Source organism: Ips typographus, linkage group LG6, assembly GCF_016097725.1.
Source record: "Ips typographus isolate SLU linkage group LG6, UJ_Ityp_2.0, whole genome shotgun sequence".
NCBI classification, from domain to species: Eukaryota; Metazoa; Arthropoda; class Insecta; order Coleoptera; family Curculionidae; genus Ips; species Ips typographus.
The window spans coordinates 4194686-4221103 of record NC_138427.1 but is presented as its reverse complement, the minus strand read 5'-3'; the positions used below and the strand labels follow the sequence as shown (position 1 = coordinate 4221103).

General features: G+C 32.3%; 2 protein-coding genes across 2 annotated transcripts in view; one reads left to right on the top strand and one right to left on the bottom strand.

The window, feature by feature from the left end:
* Nucleotides 1-26418, top strand: part of LOC145731200 (suppressor of lurcher protein 1-like) — a 137080-nt gene that overhangs the window by 406 nt on the left and 110256 nt on the right. The gene's annotated exons all lie outside the window — the stretch shown is intronic.
* Nucleotides 17359-23490, bottom strand: LOC145730639 (uncharacterized). Its single transcript, XM_081981957.1, has 3 exons — nucleotides 23335-23490; nucleotides 17695-17883; nucleotides 17359-17643 (listed from the first exon to the last, which is right to left on the bottom strand). The coding sequence occupies exons 2-3, from the start codon at nucleotides 17871-17873 to the stop codon at nucleotides 17406-17408; spliced, it is 417 nt and encodes a 138-aa protein (XP_081838083.1). The 5' UTR covers nucleotides 17874-17883; nucleotides 23335-23490; the 3' UTR covers nucleotides 17359-17405.

Genomic DNA, 26418 nt, shown 5'->3' with positions numbered 1-26418 from the left:
TCAGACGCTTTTATTTCTACCAACCTGAAATCGTCATCTTATCCTTCCTAATAGATATTAACATTTATATTTTGATTGGAATTAGCAGTTTTTTTTTTCCGAAATAATCTGTAGTGTGTCCTAATTATATGTTGAGGGCAAATCAATTCTCTATATATCGATAAAAATTTTACAACCATAAACAAATTGGCTTATAAAGATTGTTTTACTTAGTTTAGCAATTTCTAACAATGTAATTCTCAGTTAATACATTGACTGAATTGCAGCTTTTAAATAAATAGGAATGCTGATTGCTCACAAATTACGACTTGTCAAATAATTTTTTAAGATTTGAGAGTTTTTAGTTGATTAGTATTTCTTTGTTAGTACCACACTTTTAAAGAACAGAATTTTTCAAACCCCCCATTGCTGTAAAATTAAGTAGTTCCTTCCTAACTACTAAACCTGACATCAATAATGTAATTATTATACTGTAAATAGTATATGGACAGGATTTTACAATACCATTTTAAAGGTTTTACTTTATTTAAGTTTTACTTGATCTTGTATTATCCATTCTTCAGACTAGGGTCTGAAACAACTTTCCTTCAAATATCTGGGTTTATGTACCAACTTATCAATATAACACGGACTCCATGATTTGGTGACCGATACATTAGTTTGTTTTATTTAAGACCAAATCTCAAACATCATATTGAAGTTTCACTCACAAAATGGTGAAATATGGTGTTGGAACTGAACTGTTCATAAAAGTTCACATTTGTGATGCATTGTATTAAATAAAATAATAGTTTTTGTCAGTTTTTAATTTTTCTTACGTTTAATAAGCAAGAGGTGAAAGAAAGGTTGAGGGAGGGGGAACACTGAACTAGTAAATACTTATATTGTTATAAATTCATACAGACAATTAAAAGCAGTAATAGTTATTTTGAACAAGGTCTATCATACTAATGTAAAACGTTATTAATTTCAAATCTCCGTAAAATAGAATTATTAAATCAATATCCAAGTACACTGAACAATGTTAATTAAGGAGCAAAACACTTTGTTCCCTTAATGCACCTACTCATTCATTAGACCAGTATTAATTACATTTTTAATGGTTTATTTATTAAATTTTTTAATAACATTAGGTTTTTAAATTTTTGCAAATTGTAACGTTGCGTTGGTCTAACTTTTTAAATGAGTGTTATTTTTGCTTAAAAGTCCTTTTCACGCAGAAGATACAAAGGATACCCTTTAGAAAATACAAAAGTTTTAGTTTGAATTGTCATTCACAAGAATCGGATGTTACATTTGTCTAGCAAAATGTTGCATTCATCAATATTTCTTTGTTTGCTTTAATGATTCCTCTAATGATTCTTCAAAGTTCAAGGGTGCAAAAAGCAGTTTACTTCAGAGTGGCGCATTTAATTTTTTCTACGATCAATGTAAATCATGTATGAAAAAAAGCAGCATAAATACATGGCTGAAAAAGAAGGTGTTGTTTCTAAAAATATGTTTGTCAGTTTGTCAAGAAAGTGACAAACTGTCTTTAGCAAGTGTGACTTTTACTGGTGGCACTTCTCCTCCCATGGGAGGAAAATACTTTCAGTCTCTCTGGGTGCATATTCTTCAAACGAGGGAAGGGAATTATCAAGAAAACACACTTGTAGAATGTGACAGAAACACGTTAATGTCAGCTTCTTCTGTCACATTCTATAAACACTTCTCTTGAGATTTCCGTTCCCTGCTTTCAAGAAATAAGCTCCTGGGTCTTAATTCTTGAAATCAGGGAACGGAATTCTTAAGAGAAGTGTTGATAGAATGTGACAGAAGAAACTGACAATGGCGGTTTTCTGTCACATTATTTAGACCTTTCTCTTGGTAACTCACTTCCCTCATTTCAAGAATACGCACTCTGGTGGCACTTTCACTCCCTAGGTAGTGAAAGTGATACTTTCATCTCTCAAATTAGGGAGAAAAATTTAATTTTCTATAGGGGTCGTAGAAAAAGTTGTTTTTTGCTTTTGTATTTATTTGGGAGGTAATAACAACATTGACACGACTTAAAAGAGTTTAAGATCACAATTATGATTTCAACACTCAAGATTAGCAATTTCCGCTCTTGTTTTCCCGTAGTACCGTATTATGGGAAAGGTAACATTCACCAATTTAACATGAAAAAAATGTAACTGTTAGGCAACATGACCTAAATTGTTTCGTAATGGTAAATATTCATACACGTCTATTAACCTCACCAATAACAAACTGGTTCTAAAGTCCATCTGTGCAAAAAGTCTGTCATTGCTTAAACTAAAATCATACTTATATTGAGAATTGTCACATTGTTACAGCCTCCATTTTTCTGGTACCATGATGGAGGTGTCATCCGCATATATAACACACGGTATCCTCAAGCAAAGTTGCGAAATTAGCATTATTCAAAAATAAAAAGAGAAGATGGTTCAGGATTGACCACTGTTTACATCTGCCATTTAATAGAAAACTTATCACCTTATTATTCGATGAACTCATTATAAAACCATTATAATATAAGCGCCCATAAAACTGAAAATTTCCACCTAACTTATTAATTATAAAATCGAGAATTTATGTAATAAGCATATTATTATTAAACAGTCGTACGTTAACTACTGTGGTTTCTAATTTTCCTATTTTCAGCAAACACAAGCTAAACCTATTGCAAAGCAACATACATATAAAATTGAATTAACTAACGTTCACTGTACCCAAACTGTTTTATCCCGGAATTAATGGCATGTTAATATTACTGGATGAATGACGATAAATCTCTTAAAGCTGTTTTGGGGTTTTATTATGTTGTCACGTCAACTGGTTTGTAAAATGCACTGCAAACTAAATAAAGCATTGTTTCTGGTTTGTATTTGTAATAATTGCCAACAATTACAAATTTTATTCAGCTCAATTAAAATGATCATTTAATGAATATTATTCATTTAATCACTTCTGTCGACTTGGTCCCACCCGGATTAGCATTATTCTTAGGCTTATTACGGCATAATAATTAATTATACCGCGGTTGACTGCCATTAAGGAAATTCAGAATTTTCGAAAACAAATGTGCGGCTTAATCAACAGCGTTCGTGTTTTGCCAGCAAGCAATATTCATCTTATTATAAGGCAATATCCCTAAAAGTTAAATTTAACTTTTTTTTCCTTGAATGAAAACGCTGATTTAACTCAAATCCGCTTTAAAGCATTTTTCCTATTCGCCCGTAAAGTATCATTTTTCACCCCCAAAGTCCTTTAGCTGGTAAACATATGAGCGAAATTACTCACGACATATTTTACAATTTATCGTGAATCCATCTCCCCGAATGATGCACGTTGAATGGCCTACGTTTGACACTGTTTTGATTTATATTTACGGCAACTAAGCCGGAAAATATGGGTCGTAAATGTGATCACGCAATATATTTAATAATTTTTTTCTAGCATACGTCGCAATAAATAACTGCAACGTAATAAAGGATTGCTGCCAGACTGCACGACTTTTATGGTCTATCCGCATGCATTGCGGAAAGTTTAGTATGCGAATTTAATTGTCTAATAAAGTCCTGCTTTAATTTACATGGCGTTAGAACTTTTAAAGGCTTTTAGTGCATAAAGACACCCAACTGGATTTAAAGTTGTACGCCCGTCTTTACTACCTAATTCCAATCAAACTGTTGCTCTTTTATTCTTCCATTGTTTTTTACATTATTATCGCAAATAACTATATGTCAAACTATCTAGCTACAAATTGAAAGTAAATATGTACCAAATAATTCAGAAGGTATTTGAAATTGAAAAAGTTTTGCAATTTGCGGATTCCATTTTATCGCTCCTTTACTACTATGGCTATATTGCGATTCAAGAAACTTTTAAGTATGTATTTGATGTGATTTTAAATAGATGGTGTAAATGTAAATGATCTAAAAAGGATCTGGTTGCTCTAATAAAGTTTTTAATAAACGAAATGATGCTTTTCAATGGGGTGTCAGATGTGTTTAGAGATCTCAGACAGTTCTCAAATCTAAAGTGAATCCCCCATGTTTTGAATTTGCTGATTTTCTATAAAGTAATTTGAATTTTTCCAAGAGATTTATTTAACTAGTAATCAGATGACAGTCACAGTCACAAAACAGAAAATAATAGAGTCATGTGAGCATTCAACCAATGAAACCCAACATTTACCTGACTTGGAAACTGTGTTGGATTTTGTTACCAGTAGAACGTGTCTTTTCAAAAATCATCATTCAAAAAATTAATTGACTTTAATCAACTACTTAAAAGAACTATCAACTAATAGAAAGAATTACCAACTACTCTAAAATTTATTATTGTAATTTACTTATTATCAATAGACAAGTTGAATTACCAATTAGGTACTGTTGCAAAGTAGTTGAATTATTAGAAATTATTTGTATATTTATTACAACAATTATCAAGAACATGATTTTCTTTCAGAGTAATTTGTTTGAGATCAATAATACTGTTCGTGATTTACACTATTTTGGTATGACTCCATGTAAATCATCTCAATTATTTACTAAAATAAAAGTATTTTAAAAAATTCTATCAATTCTGTATTTTACTTCCTGTTCAGCGGAACGGTAGGTATATTAGGTACTAACTTCCTGGTTTGTTAACCTTACTAACAAGGAACTCGTCAGGAACTAGTATTTTCTGCTGTAATCACTCCAAACTAGCCAAGTCGTACAAAAACTCAAAATTTTTCAAAATAGCAATTAGTAGGAAATTTGTTTCAAAATGAGTAGGTTTTGGTCGCTATATTCATTTATAGATCTGTTGACATATGCCGTTAGTCACAAGTCAGAAAATGTAAGGCACATGCGGATTGAGAAAGCGAGGAACTTAATAATCTGTACGGGAAACCGGTGTAATATAACCTTTATCAGCAATACACAACTTAGATTATAAGATATACATTTTTATAGGTATAAATAAAGCATTTGAGGAGCAGAACATAAGCATTAAAATTAATGGTGAGAGAGTAAATAACCTTAGATTCGCAGACGACACAGTTATTTTAGCTGTAACACATGAAGATCTAAAGACACTAATTAATAGAATAGTCACAGTTAGTGATGCTGTGGGATATATACTTTGGGATAAAGGGAATTGTCATCAGGAGACTGGAAGCGATTGACATATCGACGAATGCTAGGGATTTCATGGGTGGAATAACTAGGGATTTCCTCTTAGTAGATTTAATGACATATATTTCAAAGTATGAAAACCAAACAGCAATTTAACAGTGGAACCCTCTGAGGAGGTTTAACCTATTTTTAATTTTTACATTATGAACTTACACGAGTTGCACAAATAACATGGCCACCGCAGTGTATTTCCCAGTACGACAATATAAACTTTCTTTATCCGAGTGGAAATTTAATGTTTACTCAAACATTAAAATCCGCACTAGCCAGTGTACGTTGCCAAGCTCAAAATATTTACCAACCCCCCTGTCCAATTTGATAGCAGGTATTATAAATGATTTATATTTATTAAATTAACCTTTTTCGCTTTTTTCCTGAATTGTTTTTTATTATTCTTCCCGACGTCAACGATGATTTTCTGATTTAAGCCCGAAAAAACCAAAATGAGGACCGGAAGACAAAACACAATTAAGCATTTTCCATTTGGCAGTTAATTAAAGATAAAAAGAGGAAAGTGAACTTCTTAAGGCGAGGTGTTTCCGCAGCTATTTTCATTTTGTCAACTCGCAAATTAACGTGTAATTCTAACCACATCGTTTCCAGTCGCGAAAGCAATTATTATTCCGATAATGGAAGCGCTCCTCAGTTCGGGCCTCCATTATTCACCTGCTGCAAAGAAGATTACTCGCTTTCTGTCTGGAATAAGGAACGTAAACGTTGATGCATAGCTATGTACAGTGTTTTAATTTAGTAAGAAGGTTTAAACTTAAATTCATGAATTGCCAGCAATTACGTGTAGTGTACCAAGCTTAAACGTAAACTGAAGCGCACTCTAAATTGCTTCAATGAGTTACACACCACCTAAAATGGTGTCATATTAACATTACCCACGCTGAAAGGTTTCATAATTTCTATTCCTAGACTTGTAATTACTACATCCTGTATAAAGGACTCTGGAATGTGTTTAATTACAGGTTTCTTGTAAAACAACTTAACCGCATCATTAAGCCTTCCTTCATTTTCTGAGTCTAAGAGGAAGCTGGAACGAATTCATATTTAAGCTGTTTAAATAATGCAAACTGTATTATTCTCTAGTTTTTCAGAAGCATTGTTTTGCATCCGTCAAGAAAGACTGGGAATTATTTGCTTTGGTAATGGAATCAGGATCATGTTTCGCCGAGTAGCCTAAGTAAATGAGTGTCTTCTGTCATTTTATTTGATTGATTATCTTTGAGGAAAGCTTCCTCCCATACTACACATAGATCAATACCTATTCATCTTTGGCATTTATGATAAATAAGGGAAAACGAAAAGAGGAAAGACGCGTGTTGTTGTTTAGGGCGGAATAAAAAGGTAGTAAAAGAGAAGCAGCAGGGTTTATTCGGTTTGGAGAAGAGCAAGTTTAAGTCAATAATGTGAATAGTTTATTGATTTTATCCACACTTGTTGTGGATAAATATTCGGAACACACCGGAACCGTGGTTAAAGTCCTGCTTTCAAAACCCAATGTACTTAAATGTACCAACAAACAAATCACCTATCAAGTTTTTATTTCTAGAAATTACAGCATTTACATAGAGTGGCGCCAAAGTCGCCTTCAGGAATTCCTAAAAGATGATTAAACAATAAATCAAAGTGTTTGTTTTGTTAGAAAAAGGTGGCAATTTTCTTTTCTCGACAATAGAAAGGAGAATTCGGAAACTAAATTGAATCATTATTCAAAATCCACCTTCTGAAAAAGGATAAAGCCCCGTACGGTAATTTGCCATTTCCCAATACCCACCTGGTTGACTTCTCTCCTGTACAATATTGCATGTCAATCGCACCAGGCCTTTGAAATTCTCTGCCGATTTTTCACCTCCAGTTCTAGGTTCAAGAGTGGCAGGCAATCTGCATGGTTTGGAATAATAATGCCCTTACCTATCTAATAAGAAACACATCTCGAATAAATTTGACTTCCTTGGAAACTTGAAGATGATTTATGAAAGTATAGTCATTATTTTTGATCATTTCTATAGAAGATCTTTGATCACTCATAAGCCTAGTTGATTACCTGGGAAAACTTTACATCATTTTGCACTACTCTCTTAAATATTTTTTTGCCTTAAATAATAAAAAATTTAAACACGAAACGACTTAAAAAGATTTAGATACATGTGTGACCTGTTAGCTTTCCAATTTCCAGCACACAAACTGGATTCAACTTAATTGAAAGGAATGTAAACTTTATCCAACCGAAATTCCAGTATCGATGACTTCCACCTTGGAAGCCAAGAAAGTGAATCCCTTCTGTCCGGCTATCAAAATATTCCCTCTAGATTGGATTTAAGGAACCGGGCTTTTCAGGAAATAGCCTAAAAGATCCGTTGGGATTTCCTTTCTTCGACTCAATCTTAATTGATGTATTTAAGACAGATTTGTGAAAGCTAAATCAAAACAGGCCTTTAAAATGGCATTAATGCGAGAGCTTTACATTTTTATATGAAATGGAAGTATAATAATATATGGGCAAATAATATGGATCATTTTCTACTAAGTGGATTTCCAAAGCCTCGTTTCAAAGCTATAAATTTTTACATTTATGCTGTAAGACTGCGAGTGACGAGTCTCTCGTAATAAATTACAAGAATTTCAAAGGGATTTGCACCCCGGAGCGAGCGTATAAACAGTGATTTATTATATTTATTTTATTCGGTTGACAGCTGCAATTTATATTACAAAATACATGCTAGTTTTAGTATTATTATACTGAATTATTCAATAACGTGATTCATGTTCTGAAGGAAAAAGTTTCAAAGATATTTATGTTGTACAGTATTTACATCAACGATTTGCATCTTACCACTCTAGTGGAAAAGCTTTTCGGTTAAATTCAGAAAAGTAGAATATTTCATGGCTGACTGCAAAGTAGATTTAAAAATTGAATGTAATTAACTAGAAATAAAATATAGTATATTAGTGGCAAGACTAGAACTTTTAAGAACCGAAGCAAAATTTTTCCACTTTATCCTTTTCCCACTAATGTTTATGTAAAACTACATTAATAGTATATTACATACTTATGTGGAAAGTGTTTGATTTCTGTCGAGAAATTAGGTATTTCCCTATTAGGGAAATTAAATTAAAATTCATTTGTGCTAAATATTTTTGGATCTTTTTATTCGACCGTGAAAAACCAGCTAAATAATCACCCTGTCAACTAGCTTTGATAGCATCCTGCTAACTTTAATCGTCTGTCCCCTTCTTCTTAGTTAACTCTCCGTTTCGAAGATTGGCTATCATCAGGACAATCTTTACTTTTGGAACCGCGGGCTCTAAATAATTCGTTGTTACTGCAACCAAACCACTTTCTATAAGATTCTTCAGCCATAAGTTTCATCTTCCTTGGATTGTTTCCTGCATAATGGTTTGTAATTTTCAATATTTCTTTCCCCTCATGACGTGTCCTATTATTACTCTAGTAGAGAAAGGAGTTCTTCCATGAAGTTTTGCTTTCTACAAAGTACATTATGAAATATCACTTAAAACTATGATGATTTGAATCTTGAAGAGGAAGAAAACAAGGTTGTTGCCACACAGTTATTAAATGCCATAAAGGGTTAAAAACATCATCAGACTTGGAAAGCTAGAGATGTGAGAGAGAGACTAGCATGATTTAGAGAACACAAAAATAGATTCGTTGGACAAAGACCAGAACAACGAAGGAAATGAAATTGCAGATCTTCTGCAATTTCAAGCAGACAACCAAGAGAGTCTGAGAATAATGGATTAAGAAAATAACAGGACTCATACTGGAACTTACACCCTGCCATGGGACAAACCGAATGTTTGTGGGAAGCAGAACCAAAGGAAAAGCACGAGAAATTTTGAATTTGAGTAATAATAAACTGAGGAGGGCAATATGTCTATTCACAGTAGACTGCCAACTCAGAAAACCAAACTAGGGAAGAGACCAATATTTTTTGGTAGAGAAGATAAATTGCCTTTTCATTTTGTTAATGTAGGGAGCCGGATATTTGGAACATAGCACGAATACTCATCAAGAAAATTCTTGAATTCTTCGGGAAAACAGAATTTATGAGTCAAGAAAGTAAAATGAGTGAAAACTTTAGTGCTACAAGCATTGATGTAAAAATTATCTCCTGGACAATTTTCTCAAAAAAAAAAATCAAAATTAACTAGTGACATTTTCAATTAACCTAGATTCTTCAAAGTAAATTTTAACTTTTGAACCGTGAAAGTAAAATGTTTTACTTTTCTCCAAGTTTCCACGGTAAGGATTCATTTTCTGGAAAGCCGTTTCCACGAACAATAGCGGTCTGGCGTTAATTGTTACGAATTTTCGGATGGTCCGGTCTTCATTCACACACTAGTGGCAAAGTCATGTATTTACCATTTACAGTCCTAAACTGACGAGACAAATTACTGTTATATATTTCGCAATTCACGATTATACGGGATTTATGTAGTGTCGGTTGTCCATTCGATTGTCCACAGCAAATTGGATAATTTATCGCTTTAGCGCGGCTTCGAAATATTGACAATGCGTCAGATTTTTTTTTGCCGTTTTCAGTGCGGATTTTATAAACTGAAAACCACAAACCCTATAAAGCTGTTTATAATCCGGTAATGGTTTGATAATGAATTATTTAGTTTTAACATGTACCATCACCATGATGGACCTATATAAGAGGTAAAGAATCCAATTATTTGACAGGAAAATATGACAGTATACCTTAATAGTAGTAATATTACACTTTACATAATGTTTTTTCTACGACTGTAGTATTACTGCTGTTTGCTTGAATTGAGAAAGATTTTAAGCTTATTTAAGAAGTTTTAGGCTATTTTTCAGGGTTTTAGAGTGACTCGATTAACTTTAGGGTAATCCAATTTGTTTCAGTGTGGTTGGTGTGGAGATAAGTTTGACGTTGCACTTTATAGAATTGAAAATCTCACTGCTTATCTGAAACATATTTTGAAACAGAGTTCAGAGCCGTCTTTGCGAGTTTGGATTTATTGACAATAGGATTTACGGTAATTTTGGAGCGATTTAACTTTCGCCCAAGTTCTGTCTTGGAATTCCGCAAAGCGTTAACTCTCTCCATTCTCTACTAGACGGTTTTATGCTCTATTGTATTGAAGATGAGACTATAGTTAAGTACGAGGGTGCGAGAACAGAATAGGTTGTCGTATTTGTGATGGGGTAGGTTAACGTGAGATTAAGCAAATGTTTGTGCTAAAACCCCAAAACATTATTCATTGCGTATATCAGAATTTAACTTCAAAAAGAAACCGACACGATACATGGTAAGATACACATCGAAAGGAAATAATGAGTAAATATAAAATTCAAACATAAAACGAAAATGTTTCTGAACTGGTCCCCTGGAAACGATTATATGCAAATGATCCCCCATAGAGAAGTCCAGATCCGCTTCTTTGCTCGATATCTATTCGTGCAAAGTACTTCCTCGAAACCAAAATTTTTGTTTGGGAAAGCCACCCCGAAGGGTTAAAAAAGGGTTACTCGAGGAAATGAACTTTTCGTCCCTCACAAACTTCAGACAATCGGCAAAGAAGGGAAGGAAAACATTTTTATTCCTTTTATTGGGGGTGTTTTTTTGGTCGATATATTATTCTCGCTTTGGCTAAAATTTGTACTGTCACCATAGTGTTTGCTTTTAAAACATGTCAGATGTTATTAATTATATTCACCTAAAATCATCATGTAAGAAATTGTAGTTCTATAAGTTTATAACGTGGGTAACTAGACACATAACATTGAAGGAATATTCTCAGGAATATGAATATAACCTGATAATACTTCTTGGAATGTTTTTTATTTATGTTTTACTGTTTTTTATGTTTTTATAAAGCTGTGAAATGTATTAATGTAATGAAGAACGATCCTCAGTTGTCTAATAAGATTTATGGGTTTACAGCTTTATGGAGGATAAAAAACAGTTATACATTTACTACTGTCAAAATAGTGCAAACAGAGCTTTAAAAGTGAATGAATGTATTGTACACTGATTAGTTGTCTAGTAACTTATCGCTTTAAGCTCCATAGAGGTGCTTGTAAAAATTACAATGAAAATAAAAAAGTCTATATCCAAAAGAGTTAGTTAGACAGATTCTGTCACTAAACATATCGTAACGAAAGAACGTAGTTATTTCTTGTTACCTCTTAAAAGGAATAGCGATAGAAGGTATCTGATCTTAAACTTCCTAAGCTCTTTTAAAATCGTTAACGAGAAATTGCTAATTTGAAAGTACAACAAAGAATTTGCAAGAAAAACATAGTTTAATAGCACTTTACTTTTAGAGCTTTTTCACCTGGTTTCATTATAATTTGCAAGTAACGAATTAATTATGAAATCCTTCAGAAGAAGACGACAGCGCCACTCGATTAAAAATGTACACTGTCTGGTGGTTGGAAGCACTGAATAACGTTCTACTTGTTAGAGACAAGATAAATTGTGAAGCTTTAACACATGCATATTTCATTCGTCTGCCAGTTCAAAATTTAGACTGTACCATCCGACAAGAAAGTTTCAGAATTGTTCAAAACATAAACAGCTAGGACCGACTGCATTTCTCAAAGTTATACAACTTTAAAAATAATTATGAATATATTAAGCAACTTATAATTACCAGTCAGTTTTGCGTGTGGTTGGGATTACTGAAGTTTGCTGTTTGTTATCTACTAATTAAGATAGTTAGGTGTTGGAATTAAGGGTACCAGACAGCAATTTCCGGAAGAAGTTATGTGCTACTTGGAGTGCAATAAAGAAACACATTCAATATTAAAAACTTGAAACAGATATCTGCAAAGTAAAGAGAAGGACGTTATTATTTTAACATTATGCGGACCTCAAAGGAATGAAACGGGCTCTTCACATAAAGTGGAATAGAGTTTGCAAATATTGTTTCGAAATTTGCATCTACGCTGCAGTGGAATTAACTTAAGGAACACTAATTCTCTGGAGGTCTGTAATTAAATATGAATCATTAATTACTCAAGTTGCAGTCCCCTACTATCTGCTACAAAGAGAATTAAGTTTGTAAGTTGCCGTTCTGCATTTTGTTTACATTGCGGTGGTTATATTTATAAAGGAGACTGAAATTATGAATATTCATCAGCCAGAGATGTACAGCTTTATTAGGTTTTTGAGGAAAATTTAGTTTCTTAATTGACATTTCTGAAGTTGGTAGTTGCTATACTGGGTGGATCCAGGAAAGGAGTAAGGTTTTGAAACTTACTGAAGCAGATCAATAGAGATTTTAATAAAATATAGAAAATAAGGAAAATTAATGTCATGAAAATATTGAATTTAAAATATCAATATAAGTACGTACAGTGTTTCCGCTTTCAACTAGAATAAACACTTTTTATTGGAGATAAAGGCTGGATTCTAAACACAAAATTTTAAAAGAAATTAATGATTTTTTTGTTTATCCTAAACTAGCTATTTGGGTAGTAAGTTAGGAAAAGTACGATTTTGTATACCGAGCAGAATTCACAGAAAGTAATGACTTTCGTAATTATAAAAAAATATAACTAATAAATAAAATTAGAAAATTCCTTGCCCCGGTCTGTCTAAACTATACTATAAAAAATTAATAGAAACACTTTTAGAGGGTTGCTACGTTTAGGATCTATTTATTTTGTTTATAGTTTTAAATTAATTTTTGTAATTAATAGTGAAATTAAGGCACATGACAAGTTATATGACATGGAGAGCAATTTGTCACTGATTATTCACAAACAATTAATAAATTTACTTTAATTGATGCTTATCCGATTCGAAATATACGGTACCACTGACTTAAAGTTAGCATATCATTTTTATAAGATCCTTAAGTGTTTGCAATTAGCGTTATCATGCTAACTGAAGTATAATATTGTTTAGGACGATAAATCTAATGTAATAGAATTTTCGAATCTTCCGTTGGGATTACATTGGACGCTGAATTTGGCTCGTTGGTGATCAATCTGTGCCAAATTGTATTGCTACGTGTCAAAATTGGCAAAAATCGACTCCGGTGTTGTTCTAGCCTACATAAATGACACTTTTCAGCTCAATCCATTCTTTCATCCACATCAACCTATACCTACTATAATTCGACTAATTCAGACATACATATTTCATCTCTAGAGGCCTCTGATATTATTTAGATCTTAGATTATTATTATTTTAGAATAATTCAAGATGTCTTTAATAATTTAAAAAACTCTTGAAACCTTAAGAGAATTTGTAGAGGCTTCTAGCAAATTTTTCTAATGTTTTTACGAGAAAGTTTCTTGGAAAGTTGGCATTGGAAACAAACAAGTGGAACGTAACAAAAACAACCAGTGAAACGTAATAACGGTATCATATGAAAAGCAGTAAATTAGCTAGTAAAAACATTTAAAATACAGAATTAGAAAATTATCACTTAGAAAACTCAAAGTCAAATATGTCAGAAGCAGATAAAGAAGAAATTTGTCTGAATTCTACTCAAGTTAATGATACTGAAATCAATTCTGATCGAGAAAATCATCTCACTTTAAAGTATTGGAGAGAATCATATAAGATATGGTTACCATTTGGATTATACCTTTTTTATTATTAACTAAAATTTGTCAGGCAATTGTTTTGCGAATTAACACCCAAGTACAGAAAAGGCTTAATACTGCCGAGGGAAAACCATCATGGGTTACATTATAACTAACCCATTCCAGCTCTAACTTTATAAGTTTTTAAGCCTATAATTTATAATTTTAAAGATCTTAACTTGATACCGTGTTATACTGTACGTTCCTCCTCATCCTCTTAAAATAAAATCTGGGCTATTAATTTTTAATTCTATCGCGTACATGTGAGATCGTAACTCCTAACTCCAATTTACTCTCCGTATCATTGATGCAGTTGAAATAAAATGTCGTTGATATAGAAGTGGAGAGTTACGGAATAAGGATATATTTTGCTGAAGGTCGTTTGCTTTGAGAATAACAAATAGCCCTTTACAGCTCAATATGGGCGAAGGTCAAGTGTTCATTAAATTATGGAGGGAGCCGACCTTTTCGGTAGGTATTTTTACGATATGAATTTGAAAAGGTTCATATACATAATAATAATACTTTGTAAAATAAAATTCAGGTAGGAATAATCATAAAATAGCTCCTACTAGTATGTATGTAGCTACTATAAATAATAAAGTGAAGTGGAATAACTTTGGCGTGCCACATTCTACAATCAAAGTTGGATTGTTGAAGTCGTGGAAATTGAACCTAGTTTCAGATAGTAACATGAAAGTTATTTTATGCCCGCTAGAGTTGGCAAAAAATAAAAATTGAAATAGATTACTTAAATGCGACACATTTTTAAAAAAATTATTTAAAGTAGTTGTATTTCAATTATCAATTGTTTATGTTTTTAAATTATGATTGAACTACTTAAAATATTGCCAAAATATCTAAATACGTAGAACAAAATACCTAAATATGTGTAACACTTGTTGACAAATACAAGCATATTCAACCTAAATATCTAATGTTTTTTAAACAAGAATCAAAATTCCATCATTCACCCTGTACATAAAAATCCATATTTCTTGGTGAACAGTAGCATGTCAAATCAGTTTTGTATATCTGGTTTCATAATTAATGTGAACAGAAAGTTGTGTCAAACAGTTTGCATCTAGATTCAAAAATTCTTTTAAAGTGATTTTGTGAATCTAACCCTTTGCATTCTACCTGTTTGAGTCCTAAAAGGGACACTTTATAATGCAATTGGACATAAAATGATTTCTAATTAAGTTTGAAATTATCTGATTATCTAATTTAGTCTCAAATTGTAGCAGAACATTTTCACTCCCCGTTGATTTAAACTTTATTAAAGCCCATCTGAAATTAGAATTATAATAGCCATTATTTCCTACAGTAGCGAATGCTAATAATTATAAAATAATAAACTGTTCCGAATAATTACCTTTTAATGTGCCCATGACAAAACTTCAATCTGCAAAACTCAATAAAAGCTAATGAAAAATACTATAAGCTTTCGTTCGAATAATTCCAACTGTAAAACTGAACTGCAAATGCTTGTTTAACTTATTGTTCAGGTGATTAACTTTAGAATCTACTTAGGAGTAAGTGAGAAGAACGCTTTCAAATACAAAACATGTTCACTTTGGTTAAGTTAGCAGATGAAATGATGATGATATGCAACATACTGAACTTTCTTCAAATTGTCCACTAATTGATTTCATGTTACCAAATCTATTTTAGTTCAGCTGCATTTGAATTGCCCACTGCAATCTTAAAGTATTTGAATTTTGCTAAAACTATACATCAGCTTTAGCAGATATTAGTATTTTTGTTATATTCAAGTTTCAATTAGATACGTAATCAACTGTAAATTATTGTCCAGAGTAATAAATAGAACGGGATGTAGTCGGGACAATTGACTGTGGTTAATTTTGTATGTGTCCAGTTAAGCGTATTATATTGCTATTCAAATTGGTGGTTCTTTCTGTGTAAAAAGCTAAATGGTTATTTTAGTAAAGTTATTAATTTTCCTATTGAAAATAATAACTTTCATTTACTAATTTCATTGTATTTTATTTATTTATAATTACATAATAGCCCGAAAAGAGCCCCCATTTGTCCTCTGAATGTTTTGTAAAATAATTACATTATTTTACTGTTTTCAGTGTCAAAATAGCATCTTTACACTCTTTACACGTGATTGACAGAGACATTCAGAAATTCTTTTTTGTTTTCAATTATCAAATTTACCTACAAAGGTCACGTGATCATTTTTACTATTGAAAGCTATTTCTTAAGTGCAAAAAGTATCTTTAAAGCTACCATGAACTGTTACGTGACTGTTTTCAATGTCAAAACAACATTTTTGTCACGTTACCAATTTTACGAGCCTCAAAACGGTCACGTGTTTTCAATTCTCAACCAAATTCAAATCTACAAAGATCAGGTGACGACGATTTCTACTAACTATTGCTTTTTAAGTATGCAAACTTTTAACTAATTAATATTGGTACTGGACAATTATAATCAAATTTAAACGTAAGATTAGATTGCCAATTTAAACTAACACTTGGATAACTGGTAATAACTGTAAGTAAAAGTAAGTCAATCTCACAAAATTAATAAAATTTAAAAAAAAATAAATAAAAAATTTGGAGATCGACTTGGTGTATTTACTTTTACTTACATTCACTACTCCACTGTGGGAATATGGACTACTTCTTTTCAATAAAATTAATTAACGATTTAACAATAAATTGACAATTTAATATTGAAACGAACATTTATGCACATAAATCACAGTAATTTATGTATATTCCATATCGAATTTATCAATTTTGATTATTATATGTTGACGTTGTATCTACGTTGTTTCAATACAATTTAATAAACTGACAAACTGAGTTAAAACTGCAACACTTTCACTGAAATTGAACAGGGTGAATTTTAGTCATATTCTCAGCAACGATATTTGTGGCACAGACTGGAATTCCCATTAAGCATTATTTTTTTGCCATGGCGAAAAAGAACCCTCTTTATAAGATCGTAAGTTACAAAACGTCTAATTAAAATGCCGGTTAAAGTTGAAAACGTTTCTTACAAGGCCACGTTCAAGCAGAAAGCTTTGCTCATTCAAGAACTTTTATTAAAAATTAATGCTCCGCCGTGGGTCGACGATAACTTAATTCAAATTTCAAATACTTGTCAAAAGACTGAAGAAGCCAACTTATTTCCCCCTGTAATGTGCAATTAAGCAAATTCATAACCCAAAGGGCATTTAATTTGAAATTTGTAAGCAAAAGGCCCAGGAAATTGGTGGAAGCTGATGGGACGATTTTCAGTAAACTGGACAGGATAATATTTTCCCAAGGGATCAGGCAATAAATATAAGCTCGACAGTAAAGAGGTAAAAATGCATTATTGAGTAAGCATTAAGGACCTATTAGGATATTGGATAGAATCGGATATAAGGCAGTAATAAGCAGGTTGTCTTTATGTGAAATAAGGGGTAGATGTAGGTTATCCCTTCAGGGTTATTCGTGTCAAATATATAGTGAAACAACATCAAAAATTCAACTGATTTTCAGGGGGATGGATATTGGCTTCCTGAGGTTATAGGAAAAAATAAACTAAAAATTTTTGTAAAAAAAATAAATAATGTAATCCTATTGATTAATGAACATTTAAGGCTCGTGGTGCGCTCTTTTTAAATTGTTGATTAGCTTGAATATTTCACTCCTGTCGATTTTCTCGGACGCTCTATCGTACACTATATCTTCTTTGTTGAAATTTAATGATTCTTGGGCCAAAGCTCCAGCAATGTATGGATTACCATAGAAAGCATCTGATTTTTTTAGTCCTCTTGGCACTGAAGCTTCTTCAGCCGATGTGGTCAATGCAGCTGGATGGGCTGGAAGTTGCCTAAAATCCAAAAATTTCAAAACCTTTCTTTAAATTTTTATCTTAACTTACTCTTGTTGATAAGAATTTGATATTAGACTATTGCTAATAAGTCCATAACCGGTTGGATATGCTTGTGGTTGATGGTAAATTTGTGGACTACTAATTAAGTTGTAAGATGATAGTAGTTGACCAGCTTTTACCCACGAAGCACAGCAAATGATAATCGCCACGTTGATGTATTGCTTCATGTTGGTAAATCTGCAAAAGAACTCACTTAAGAAAAAACTATGTAAATTTACTCTTTAGTATCAGATTGGGTATTCTTTCACTAAATGCCAAGGTAAGGTAATTAATACTTCCTCAATTAAAAATCGCATGAATTATGAATATCAAGCAAATGTTACTTATGATTTTGTTTTTCATTGACATGAATAGGTAGAAGATTTAATCAACCTTCGATCAATTTATTAGCATATTGAAATGGAATGGTAGGATCTGACATTATTGTTGAACTACCTTATTTTTCATATTTCTGTGATTGAATTTTATTATTACTATATTACATTTTCGAAAGGTGAATAAGTAACGGAAAATTCATATAAAATATGTTTTGTTAAACATAAAAAAACCAAAGTTTAAAAGTATAATAAGCACACTTCATAAGTAGTAGAATTGTTTATTTAAAAATAAAATTTTCATAGAAAGACTTTAAATTTTAATTTAATAATAAATCATTATAATGTGCTAATAACTGTCATTAGTATCAAGAAGTGTAGTCTGGAAAACTTAAGGCTTCATCTTATTAGAATTATTATTACGTGAGTTTCAGAATGCAATATTAAGGTTGAAAAATGCTTGTTATCCCGAAGTGAAAGTTTCAAACTTACTAACAAAGTTTGTGAGGACTTGTATAACACTGTACTGAACTCAACAAACTTAAGACATTGATATCTCCAGGGATTTTTCGATACCTGCTACCCTTTTTCCAGTTATTGACCAAAGTATTAAACAAACAACTTAATTTTATCATGTTTGGAAAAATTTAACAATGCTGAAAGCCCCAAAATTTCTTTAGATTATTATTTAATTTAATTAGTCTCATGTAAAACAGTACTCTTTTATTTAGGTAAATTTATTTGGAAGAACATTAAGCTTATGGTAACCGACATGAAATACAATATTTCAGTAAACAACAGGCAATGAAACATCGCTATTCAGTTTCTTGAATGACTTCACATTGTTCACGGGGAAACAACATTCATACTTTATCATTACACAATCTAAAATCCAGTTTTGCCCACAATAAGTGTACCTTGGTTTGTGCACGATCGTGGGAAATGGAAAGGAAAATTATATGCTTTAATGATTTTCATGCAGCTGGGCAATTTGGTTTTTTATGAAAATTTTCCTGAACTTTACAGATAATTACCATCTAAGCGTAATTAATTTCAATGCAGCTAAGCGGTTAGTTCACCCAGTTATTTGTATTTTGTAAAAAAAATTTTTTTAAAGCAGTCAAATTATTCCCTCAGAACGTTTTAATTTTGCCATTTAATCGTTTATACAAGTTAACAACAATTTCTTAATACTTAATTAGTAAAAAAGAGGAATTTTCCAAAACATCTGAATTTAATTAAGATGTTTGAAACCGCAAGCATTAGATCGTTGGCAACTGATTCCGACCCAACCTTTGGGGTTAATCAGTTCGTGGTGCTCCTAATAATTATTTCCAGGCACAAATTGACTTATAACACAGGTCAATGAATCGGTTTAATCCTCGTCAAGACCCAACGAGGTTGAGCTAATTGAAAACGGGGTGTGTGACAATGTCATATCGTTGTTCCCATTCCGGGAAATTAGGATTGTATTATCTGAAACGGAAATCCAACGTCAGGGCATGCTGGATCAAGCTGTTATATCTGCTATTGTTTAAAATAAATAGTTTTGGGTCAATGAAACAGATGATGATATGCAGTTTTAAGTAGATAATCCACTCAGATAAACCCTCTCTTTATGAACGGATATTTAATACTGATGCATGTAAGCAATGCAAGCATTACACTAGAATGCAAAGTAAATAAATATTACAATAATTCGCTCTTTTCTATTCATATACAGATATAGGATTTATGAATAAAATAATTGATTACACGCCATTTGAAAGCTGACGAGTTGTATATAAATTGTATTAATAATTTAACTGTCTGTTCAATATGTATGGGTTGTTTCTAGTTCCCTGAATATGCTGTTAATTTGGGCATTTGCTACAAATGAGGCTATATTCGATTCGACGAGAAGTCTACGTAATATGCAATATTTTCCATTTGGCTCCTGAATTTTCAAACAAGTTTGGTTAGTAAAATTTACATTCAATTTCATTTATAGGACCGCTTAATTGAAACTACAGTGAAATAACTATGAAAAAAATGTTGAAATAGAAATTCTGTATCAACGTAATGGACTAATATCATAACCCTGAAAATGCACTTAGACTCCCTAATTTTATTAAATCAACAAAAGAGCATACAAAAGAAATTCTACCAAGTTGGAAAATTTTAAAAGGCACAGGCAACTCCTTTTATTGTTTTGACTTGAGTTAGATTAATGTTGATTTTTGCAAGAGCGGGTAAGTACAATTTTAATTAAAATATTTAATCCAGAATGGGAATCACAATGAAACATTACAACTGCACTTTTATTAGGAATGAGAATATGGACTAATAATTGTAATCAGCATTACTGAACTTTGTTAATTAAACAATCTAGTGTCAGGGGTGTAATTTTCAACCTAATAAAAGTAGTTTAGAACGAGTAAAATATATAAAACAGTAAGTTAAGTCATTCTAGATTTGCATTGCAAATGCAACTAGATATGTGTAATGCTATCTACGCGGCGTAATAGAATTATATGGTAACATCATCATAACTGAATTTGACGCAATGTCTCGTATATGCAAAATGGCGCAACCAACATTCAGGGTAACAATATACAGTAAAACGAAAGCAATAATTGTCACTGAACCAGATTATAATCAAAATCGTTCTGGCACCAATAGTTGTCAGGATTGTAATTTTGTTTAAATTAGAGAACGAGAAGAAAAGGGTAAAAATTCTGGAAAATTTAGGTAATTAAATTTATTGTATAATTAACTTAATAAAAGAAGACCAAATAATTAACAATGGAAAATTACCCCAAACACAAACTTTGTTGATATGCACTAAATGAATAGTTTTGTATGTTTTAAATATGTTTGTGAAAATAATAAATTGTTTTGAAAGTTAAGAACTATTTCTCTTACCAGACAAAAAAAATCAGACAAATGCAAAAAACCTCTCAATCAACTTGAAGTGTTTTTGAGAAATATTAAGCAGTCAATGCAAGATATTTTTTGATAGGCAGTTTGCGCATATTTTTAAATAAATTTCAGTAAAAAATATGCTCTGATTGATACCATTTCAATTGGCATTTTACCTGTAAAGATATGGTTAAAAAAATATGTATATTGTATGGCGGGTTCGCAACTTTTTATAGTTAAATAGCATTTAATATGCCGAATTCAATGACATAGCTGAGTGTATGTTTCAATTCAGTGGTTTACATAAAAATTCAAAAATGTAACCAGTTTCTAAACAAAGATTTGACAGCAATAGATACTAGTTGGTATTAAATAAGAATTTAAAACCTGGAGAATGAAATATGTAAACAATCCGAAAATTACTTATATCACAATTTTCTGTTGATACTAAATTTAGGACAGTTAGTAACACAAACGATTGTTTTCTTTGTAAAACCACAAAAAACTTGAAAAAATCTTTTCTTTTTTTCAATCATAATGACATTTTAATTGGCAAATATGTTATCATCACTAGTGGTAAACATTGCTTCAAATTTGAGCATGATAAAAGGTGAAGTATGGTTTAATACGTTGTTTTATTACCATCACTTTATATTTACGGAACTTTAAAGCAAGAATTATAGAAAAAAGAGAAAAAAGGAATTTAAAGAAAAAAAAAATTACATTAAATTTAAACGTAAGCTTTTTACTTACGATGTCCTACACCCCTGAAAGTCCCATTTATTAGGATCTGTCACTCCTTTTTGCATGTTTGATGCTTTTTCCGTTTCTCTGTTCTTTATATCTGAGGTATTTCCATTCGCTTTTCTATAGAAATACTGGAAAGAATCGTTAGAGAATTTTAAGCACATTGTATTTTTGTACTTAGAAATACACATACAAATAAACAGGCTTCGTAAAAATTGTGAACGTAATAAAAATACATTTGAAAGTTGCATAATATAACCTTTTTCGACGACTGACTTTGAAAGTACCTCATGTACGCTTCCATTTCAAAGCAGAAAGTGGTCATTCAAAGTGAATCATTTTCTGCTCTAGAGCGTTTTCGCTTTCTACTAACAATCTAGTCACCAACTTTTTTCGGCGTTTCCATAACAACGCTTGACATACCTGTTTGAAATAACCACATTCCGTCAAAGTGATTTATCGGTGACAATGAGTTCGAGCGACGAAAATGATGTGAGTTGTCCTTCTAATCCACCCCACAGCAGTCGTCGAAAAAATATCGTCTATATTTCGAGCCAAAAGTACTTTTGCCGCTTTTACATGATTGCAGCGTTCGGCTTCGCCTCAAGCTGCAAATTTCATGTGCAAGCGGCAAATGTATACTTTCCGCTCTTAATATAGAATATACTATTATCAATTCACTAGGCAAACTACTCGAAATGTCATTAAATTACGTCTTTTGGCTACGCATAACTGTTTAATATAACAAAACTAGCTTATAATTTTGTTAGAACTGAAAAACTACTTTGGCATTTTTCTATTTCCTCAATTAACTTCCTTTTTTCTGTCTGAAATGCCTTTAGCGTCTAACAACAAGCTTAATATTAATGGTTTTATTGAGTGGTCCTAGGGAAATTTTTTTATGTACTGCATTGTACTGTCAAATTGTAAACAGAAAAAAGTGAAAAGAAGATTACCATTTCTAAGATTTAGATATTATATTAGAATCACAAATCAATTCGTGTTTTCCGGAAATCATTAAAGGAGCAAAATTCTCTTTTTTTAATTGAAATGAACGTTATAAGGCTTTAAATCTCAGGATTTTATTGCTGAAAACTTTTAAGAGAAGTACTCATTTATACTGTTTTGTATACTGAAATGTTCCTTTTAAGTGATACGTTTGATTAAATGTGATTAAATTTTATCTATGATGCAGGAATGTTAGTACCTTTTAGTTTTATTTGTACGGTGGGTCTGAAAGGCCATGTACATGTTTCTGGAAATTGTCAGATGGTTTCTGACAATGCCAAATAGCTTCAGACTATTTGGATATATTTGAACCAAAAAAGACTCAAAATTTGGACGTTTTTGAAAGACTTCAGAACAACTAACTTTGTTGATATTATATTATATCCAGATAAAAAAAAATGTACCTGACTTCTCAGAGCCATCCATTATTTGAATGTGTTGAAATATTTTCGAATTTCATTCAAAATTACTTGTTAAGTGAGCAGTTTTGGAAACTGTTAGTTAAAATTGCTGTACAAATTTAATAAGTTTTGAGCAAAACCCCATTTAAACTAATCAGAGATTCAGTCGGGGCAGTGCACTTTGCTGCAAATAACACTCATTAAAGCGTAACAATCTCGGAACTAATTGTTTCATCTCTGCAACATCAAGCACTTACACGTTTAGAGTGATAATCCAAATTCTAATGACGTTAATCCAGTAAGTCACGTAACGATAATATTTGTACCGAACCGCACTTCCTCGTCAGTCGCAACTGAAACCAAACACAATGTGCTAATCGTTTTATATACATGAAGAAGTGATATAATGTATAAAACGTTGAAAAAGCAAGACGGTTTTTAGTCCAGGAGCTACCGCTATTCGCTTTTAATATTTATAAAGACCGCACAATCAAGCAGCTTATCTCCATATTCTACGCATGCATCAGGGGAATTTAAAGAGGAGCAAGGTTGCTTAATTAAGTATTCAATTGACATGTCAACGTAAACTGAATTCAAAGTGGAGTTTTTTACCTTTTTCAGTATGCAGTACCATAAAAAACGTGGTTATTTTCGTTTTAATGGGCTTTTAACATTATTAAAAGCTGACATTGCTGATAATTGCTAAACATTTGTTTTGGGTCGCCTGAACGAACCAAAGGGCGCTAAACCGTTAAGGCGCCATCTGGCATTAATAACGTTCCAGCCCTACTAAGTGCTTTAATTATGGGAAATTGCCTTAAATTAAAAATGAAATTTTGAAACTGGTGAAGTGTGATCCACTTTATTGTTTTAAATGCGCAAATAACTCAGCACAATCTCTCGGACTAAAACAACAACATTCTCTCAGCCAGCATTCTAACCTTGCCTTGGTTTAAGGCTGCTGTATGTAAGCCAAGGTCGCGGATCAGGGATAAGACAGCCCGGAATCATCCTGAATGCGATACCGACATTCATATGCCGGAACTTTACGGAGTATCGATATGGAATGGAAGGCTTATACGATATCGATCTTGTTATTACCCTGACTTTGTTAGAAACTAGTTTTAAAAGGTACGGTTTAGCTTTTTGCCTTGTGTTCTAAGCGATATTGATGTTAGATTATAGTGACTAAAGATCGTGGCTTGAAAGTAAATTATTGACTGAACTAACTTCTAGGGTTTGGGTAGTGGTTAGAAAGAGATATAGTATATTATTTATATGCAATGTTACTTAAAGCATACAGAACATTCAGTCACGCAATCCTATACACAATCTAGTTATTCTGATATTATCATTATTACTGAAATTTAAATTTTTCTTTGGGATCATATAATTATGAAGATAAAGAACAGGGGATGACACAGTTTATTGTTAGCTGTGCATAAAGCAACGCTGTCCAGACATAGCATTTGACCAACCTAATTCTCAAGCCAAGATCGAAATCAGTAATGGTGAGCACCTTTTTGAATTTCATGAACGCACTGCCGGCATTTTCAATCTGGCATCTGATTTCTGTGTCTGTCCAGTTTATTTACTCGCTCTATTGGTTGATTCTCATATGTTAGGCTTGAGTTTTGAAATTCTTGTGGCTTTCGAGTAATTATCATGAATTTAGTCTTCTTGGTGTTGATATTGAGGTCCATGTTCTTACTGCATGTCCCGACAGACCCAAGCATATCCCGCAAATCCTCCATGTTTTCTGCAATTAGAACTGTGTCGTCCGCATAACGAATATTTTTGACCCATACACCTTAACGCCCACGTTGCGTTCTTTTAGGGCATTCTCAAAGATGGCTTCAGAAATAAATTAAAGAGAAGTGGGGAGCACAAAAACACACCCTTGTCCAACCCCTCTACAAATTGGTCTTGCTTCTGTGAGATCGTTACCAACTCTCACTTGAGCCATTTGGTTCCAGCATAGGCTTTGAATGCAGCGGATGTCTTTTTGGTCTATGTCCAATCTATTTAGGATTTGGATCAGTTTATGATGTTGGACTCTGTCGAACGCCTTTTTATAATCGATGAAACACAGCATTATGTCTTTTCTCTGATCGTTGCAGTTCTGAATTAGTAATTGAGACTTTCCCTAATTATCTGTTTGTTAAGTTTCATACGAACACAAAATTGTTCTTGTAAGATGACCAGCATAAGAAAAAATCTTTTGATATTTCATTTCCATTTAATAAAATCTACTTATAACAAGGAAAAAACAAAACTTCTGCTATAAACTATTTGTCATATTGTTACAAGTTTGCGTCTAATATCAACATTTTTATAAAGCTTATGCTGTACCCTTCAGCCAAACCTAAGTAGCTGAAGATGAGAGACATGTAATTTATAAGCATTATCAAGGGTGGGCTGTCACTGAAAGTATCCTAATTTACAAGTATTAGGCTAGGCAGACGGCGAAAAATTGGGCTGTTATTTTGCCTTTAAGGCCGTGTGCATTCTATCCTGATAAAATATTCCATTATTCATGTTAAACTAACGCGGCACGAAGGTATTTTCTACATTCTTACCTTCTCCGAGATTTGCATAACTTTATTTATAGCATATCGTGTATTCGTTTTTCCGACAAAAACCAAATAAAATTGAGCCGCTCTAGGGCTCTAAGTCAGTGGAGCCGTATCACTTTACTTCTAGACGAAGGAAGATGGAAATATGGAGTTGCTACAGCTAGGTGGAAATTTAGACAATATCGTTTGTCTAAGAAAGCGAGCAATACACAAAGCATATTATGTTGCTAAAGTTATTTCTAATTTATCGCCTACGGGTGACAACGTTATTCCCTAAACTTCAAACTTCGCTCCACAAGTTTTGCCGAGGTAAGAAAACAATTCAGAAGTTACCGGTACAAATTCATTATTAAGACCTGTTTACCGGTTTGACAGAATCGTTGTTACTTTCCTCGGATCAAATACTAATAATAATGTACTCGTCACTTCGAGTAAGTGTAGACAATTTCGGGACTAGTTAATTTTCACCCTGGAAACTGAAATTATCCTAGGAATGTCTTTAAAAGCTTTGTAAGACCTTATCTAAGGAATACTGGAAGCCAAATGGGCTTACGCTAAAGGCATTTATTACACTCTTAACAAGATTTTATAGCAGTCTTTGTTAAAACTAATAATATCACTACCTAAACTAAATTTTTGTTTCAAAAAGTGCTCTTATAAAGTTCATCAGTATAATTGTACTCTAGTTACTCTCTGTAGTGTTTTTATATTCTTCAACTAGCGTATAATAATGGCTATTATTCGTGAAGATGAATTGTGAAGTGA

Bases quoted from the DNA above. Each gene is read 5' to 3' on its own strand.
- LOC145730639 (XM_081981957.1), bottom strand. From the start codon at position 17,873: ATGAAGCAATACATCAACGTGGCGATTATCATTTGCTGTGCTTCGTGG. The intron at 17,644-17,694 runs GTAAGTTAAGAT...TTTGGATTTTAG, and splicing joins TCAAATTCTTATCAACAAGA to GCAACTTCCAGCCCATCCAG.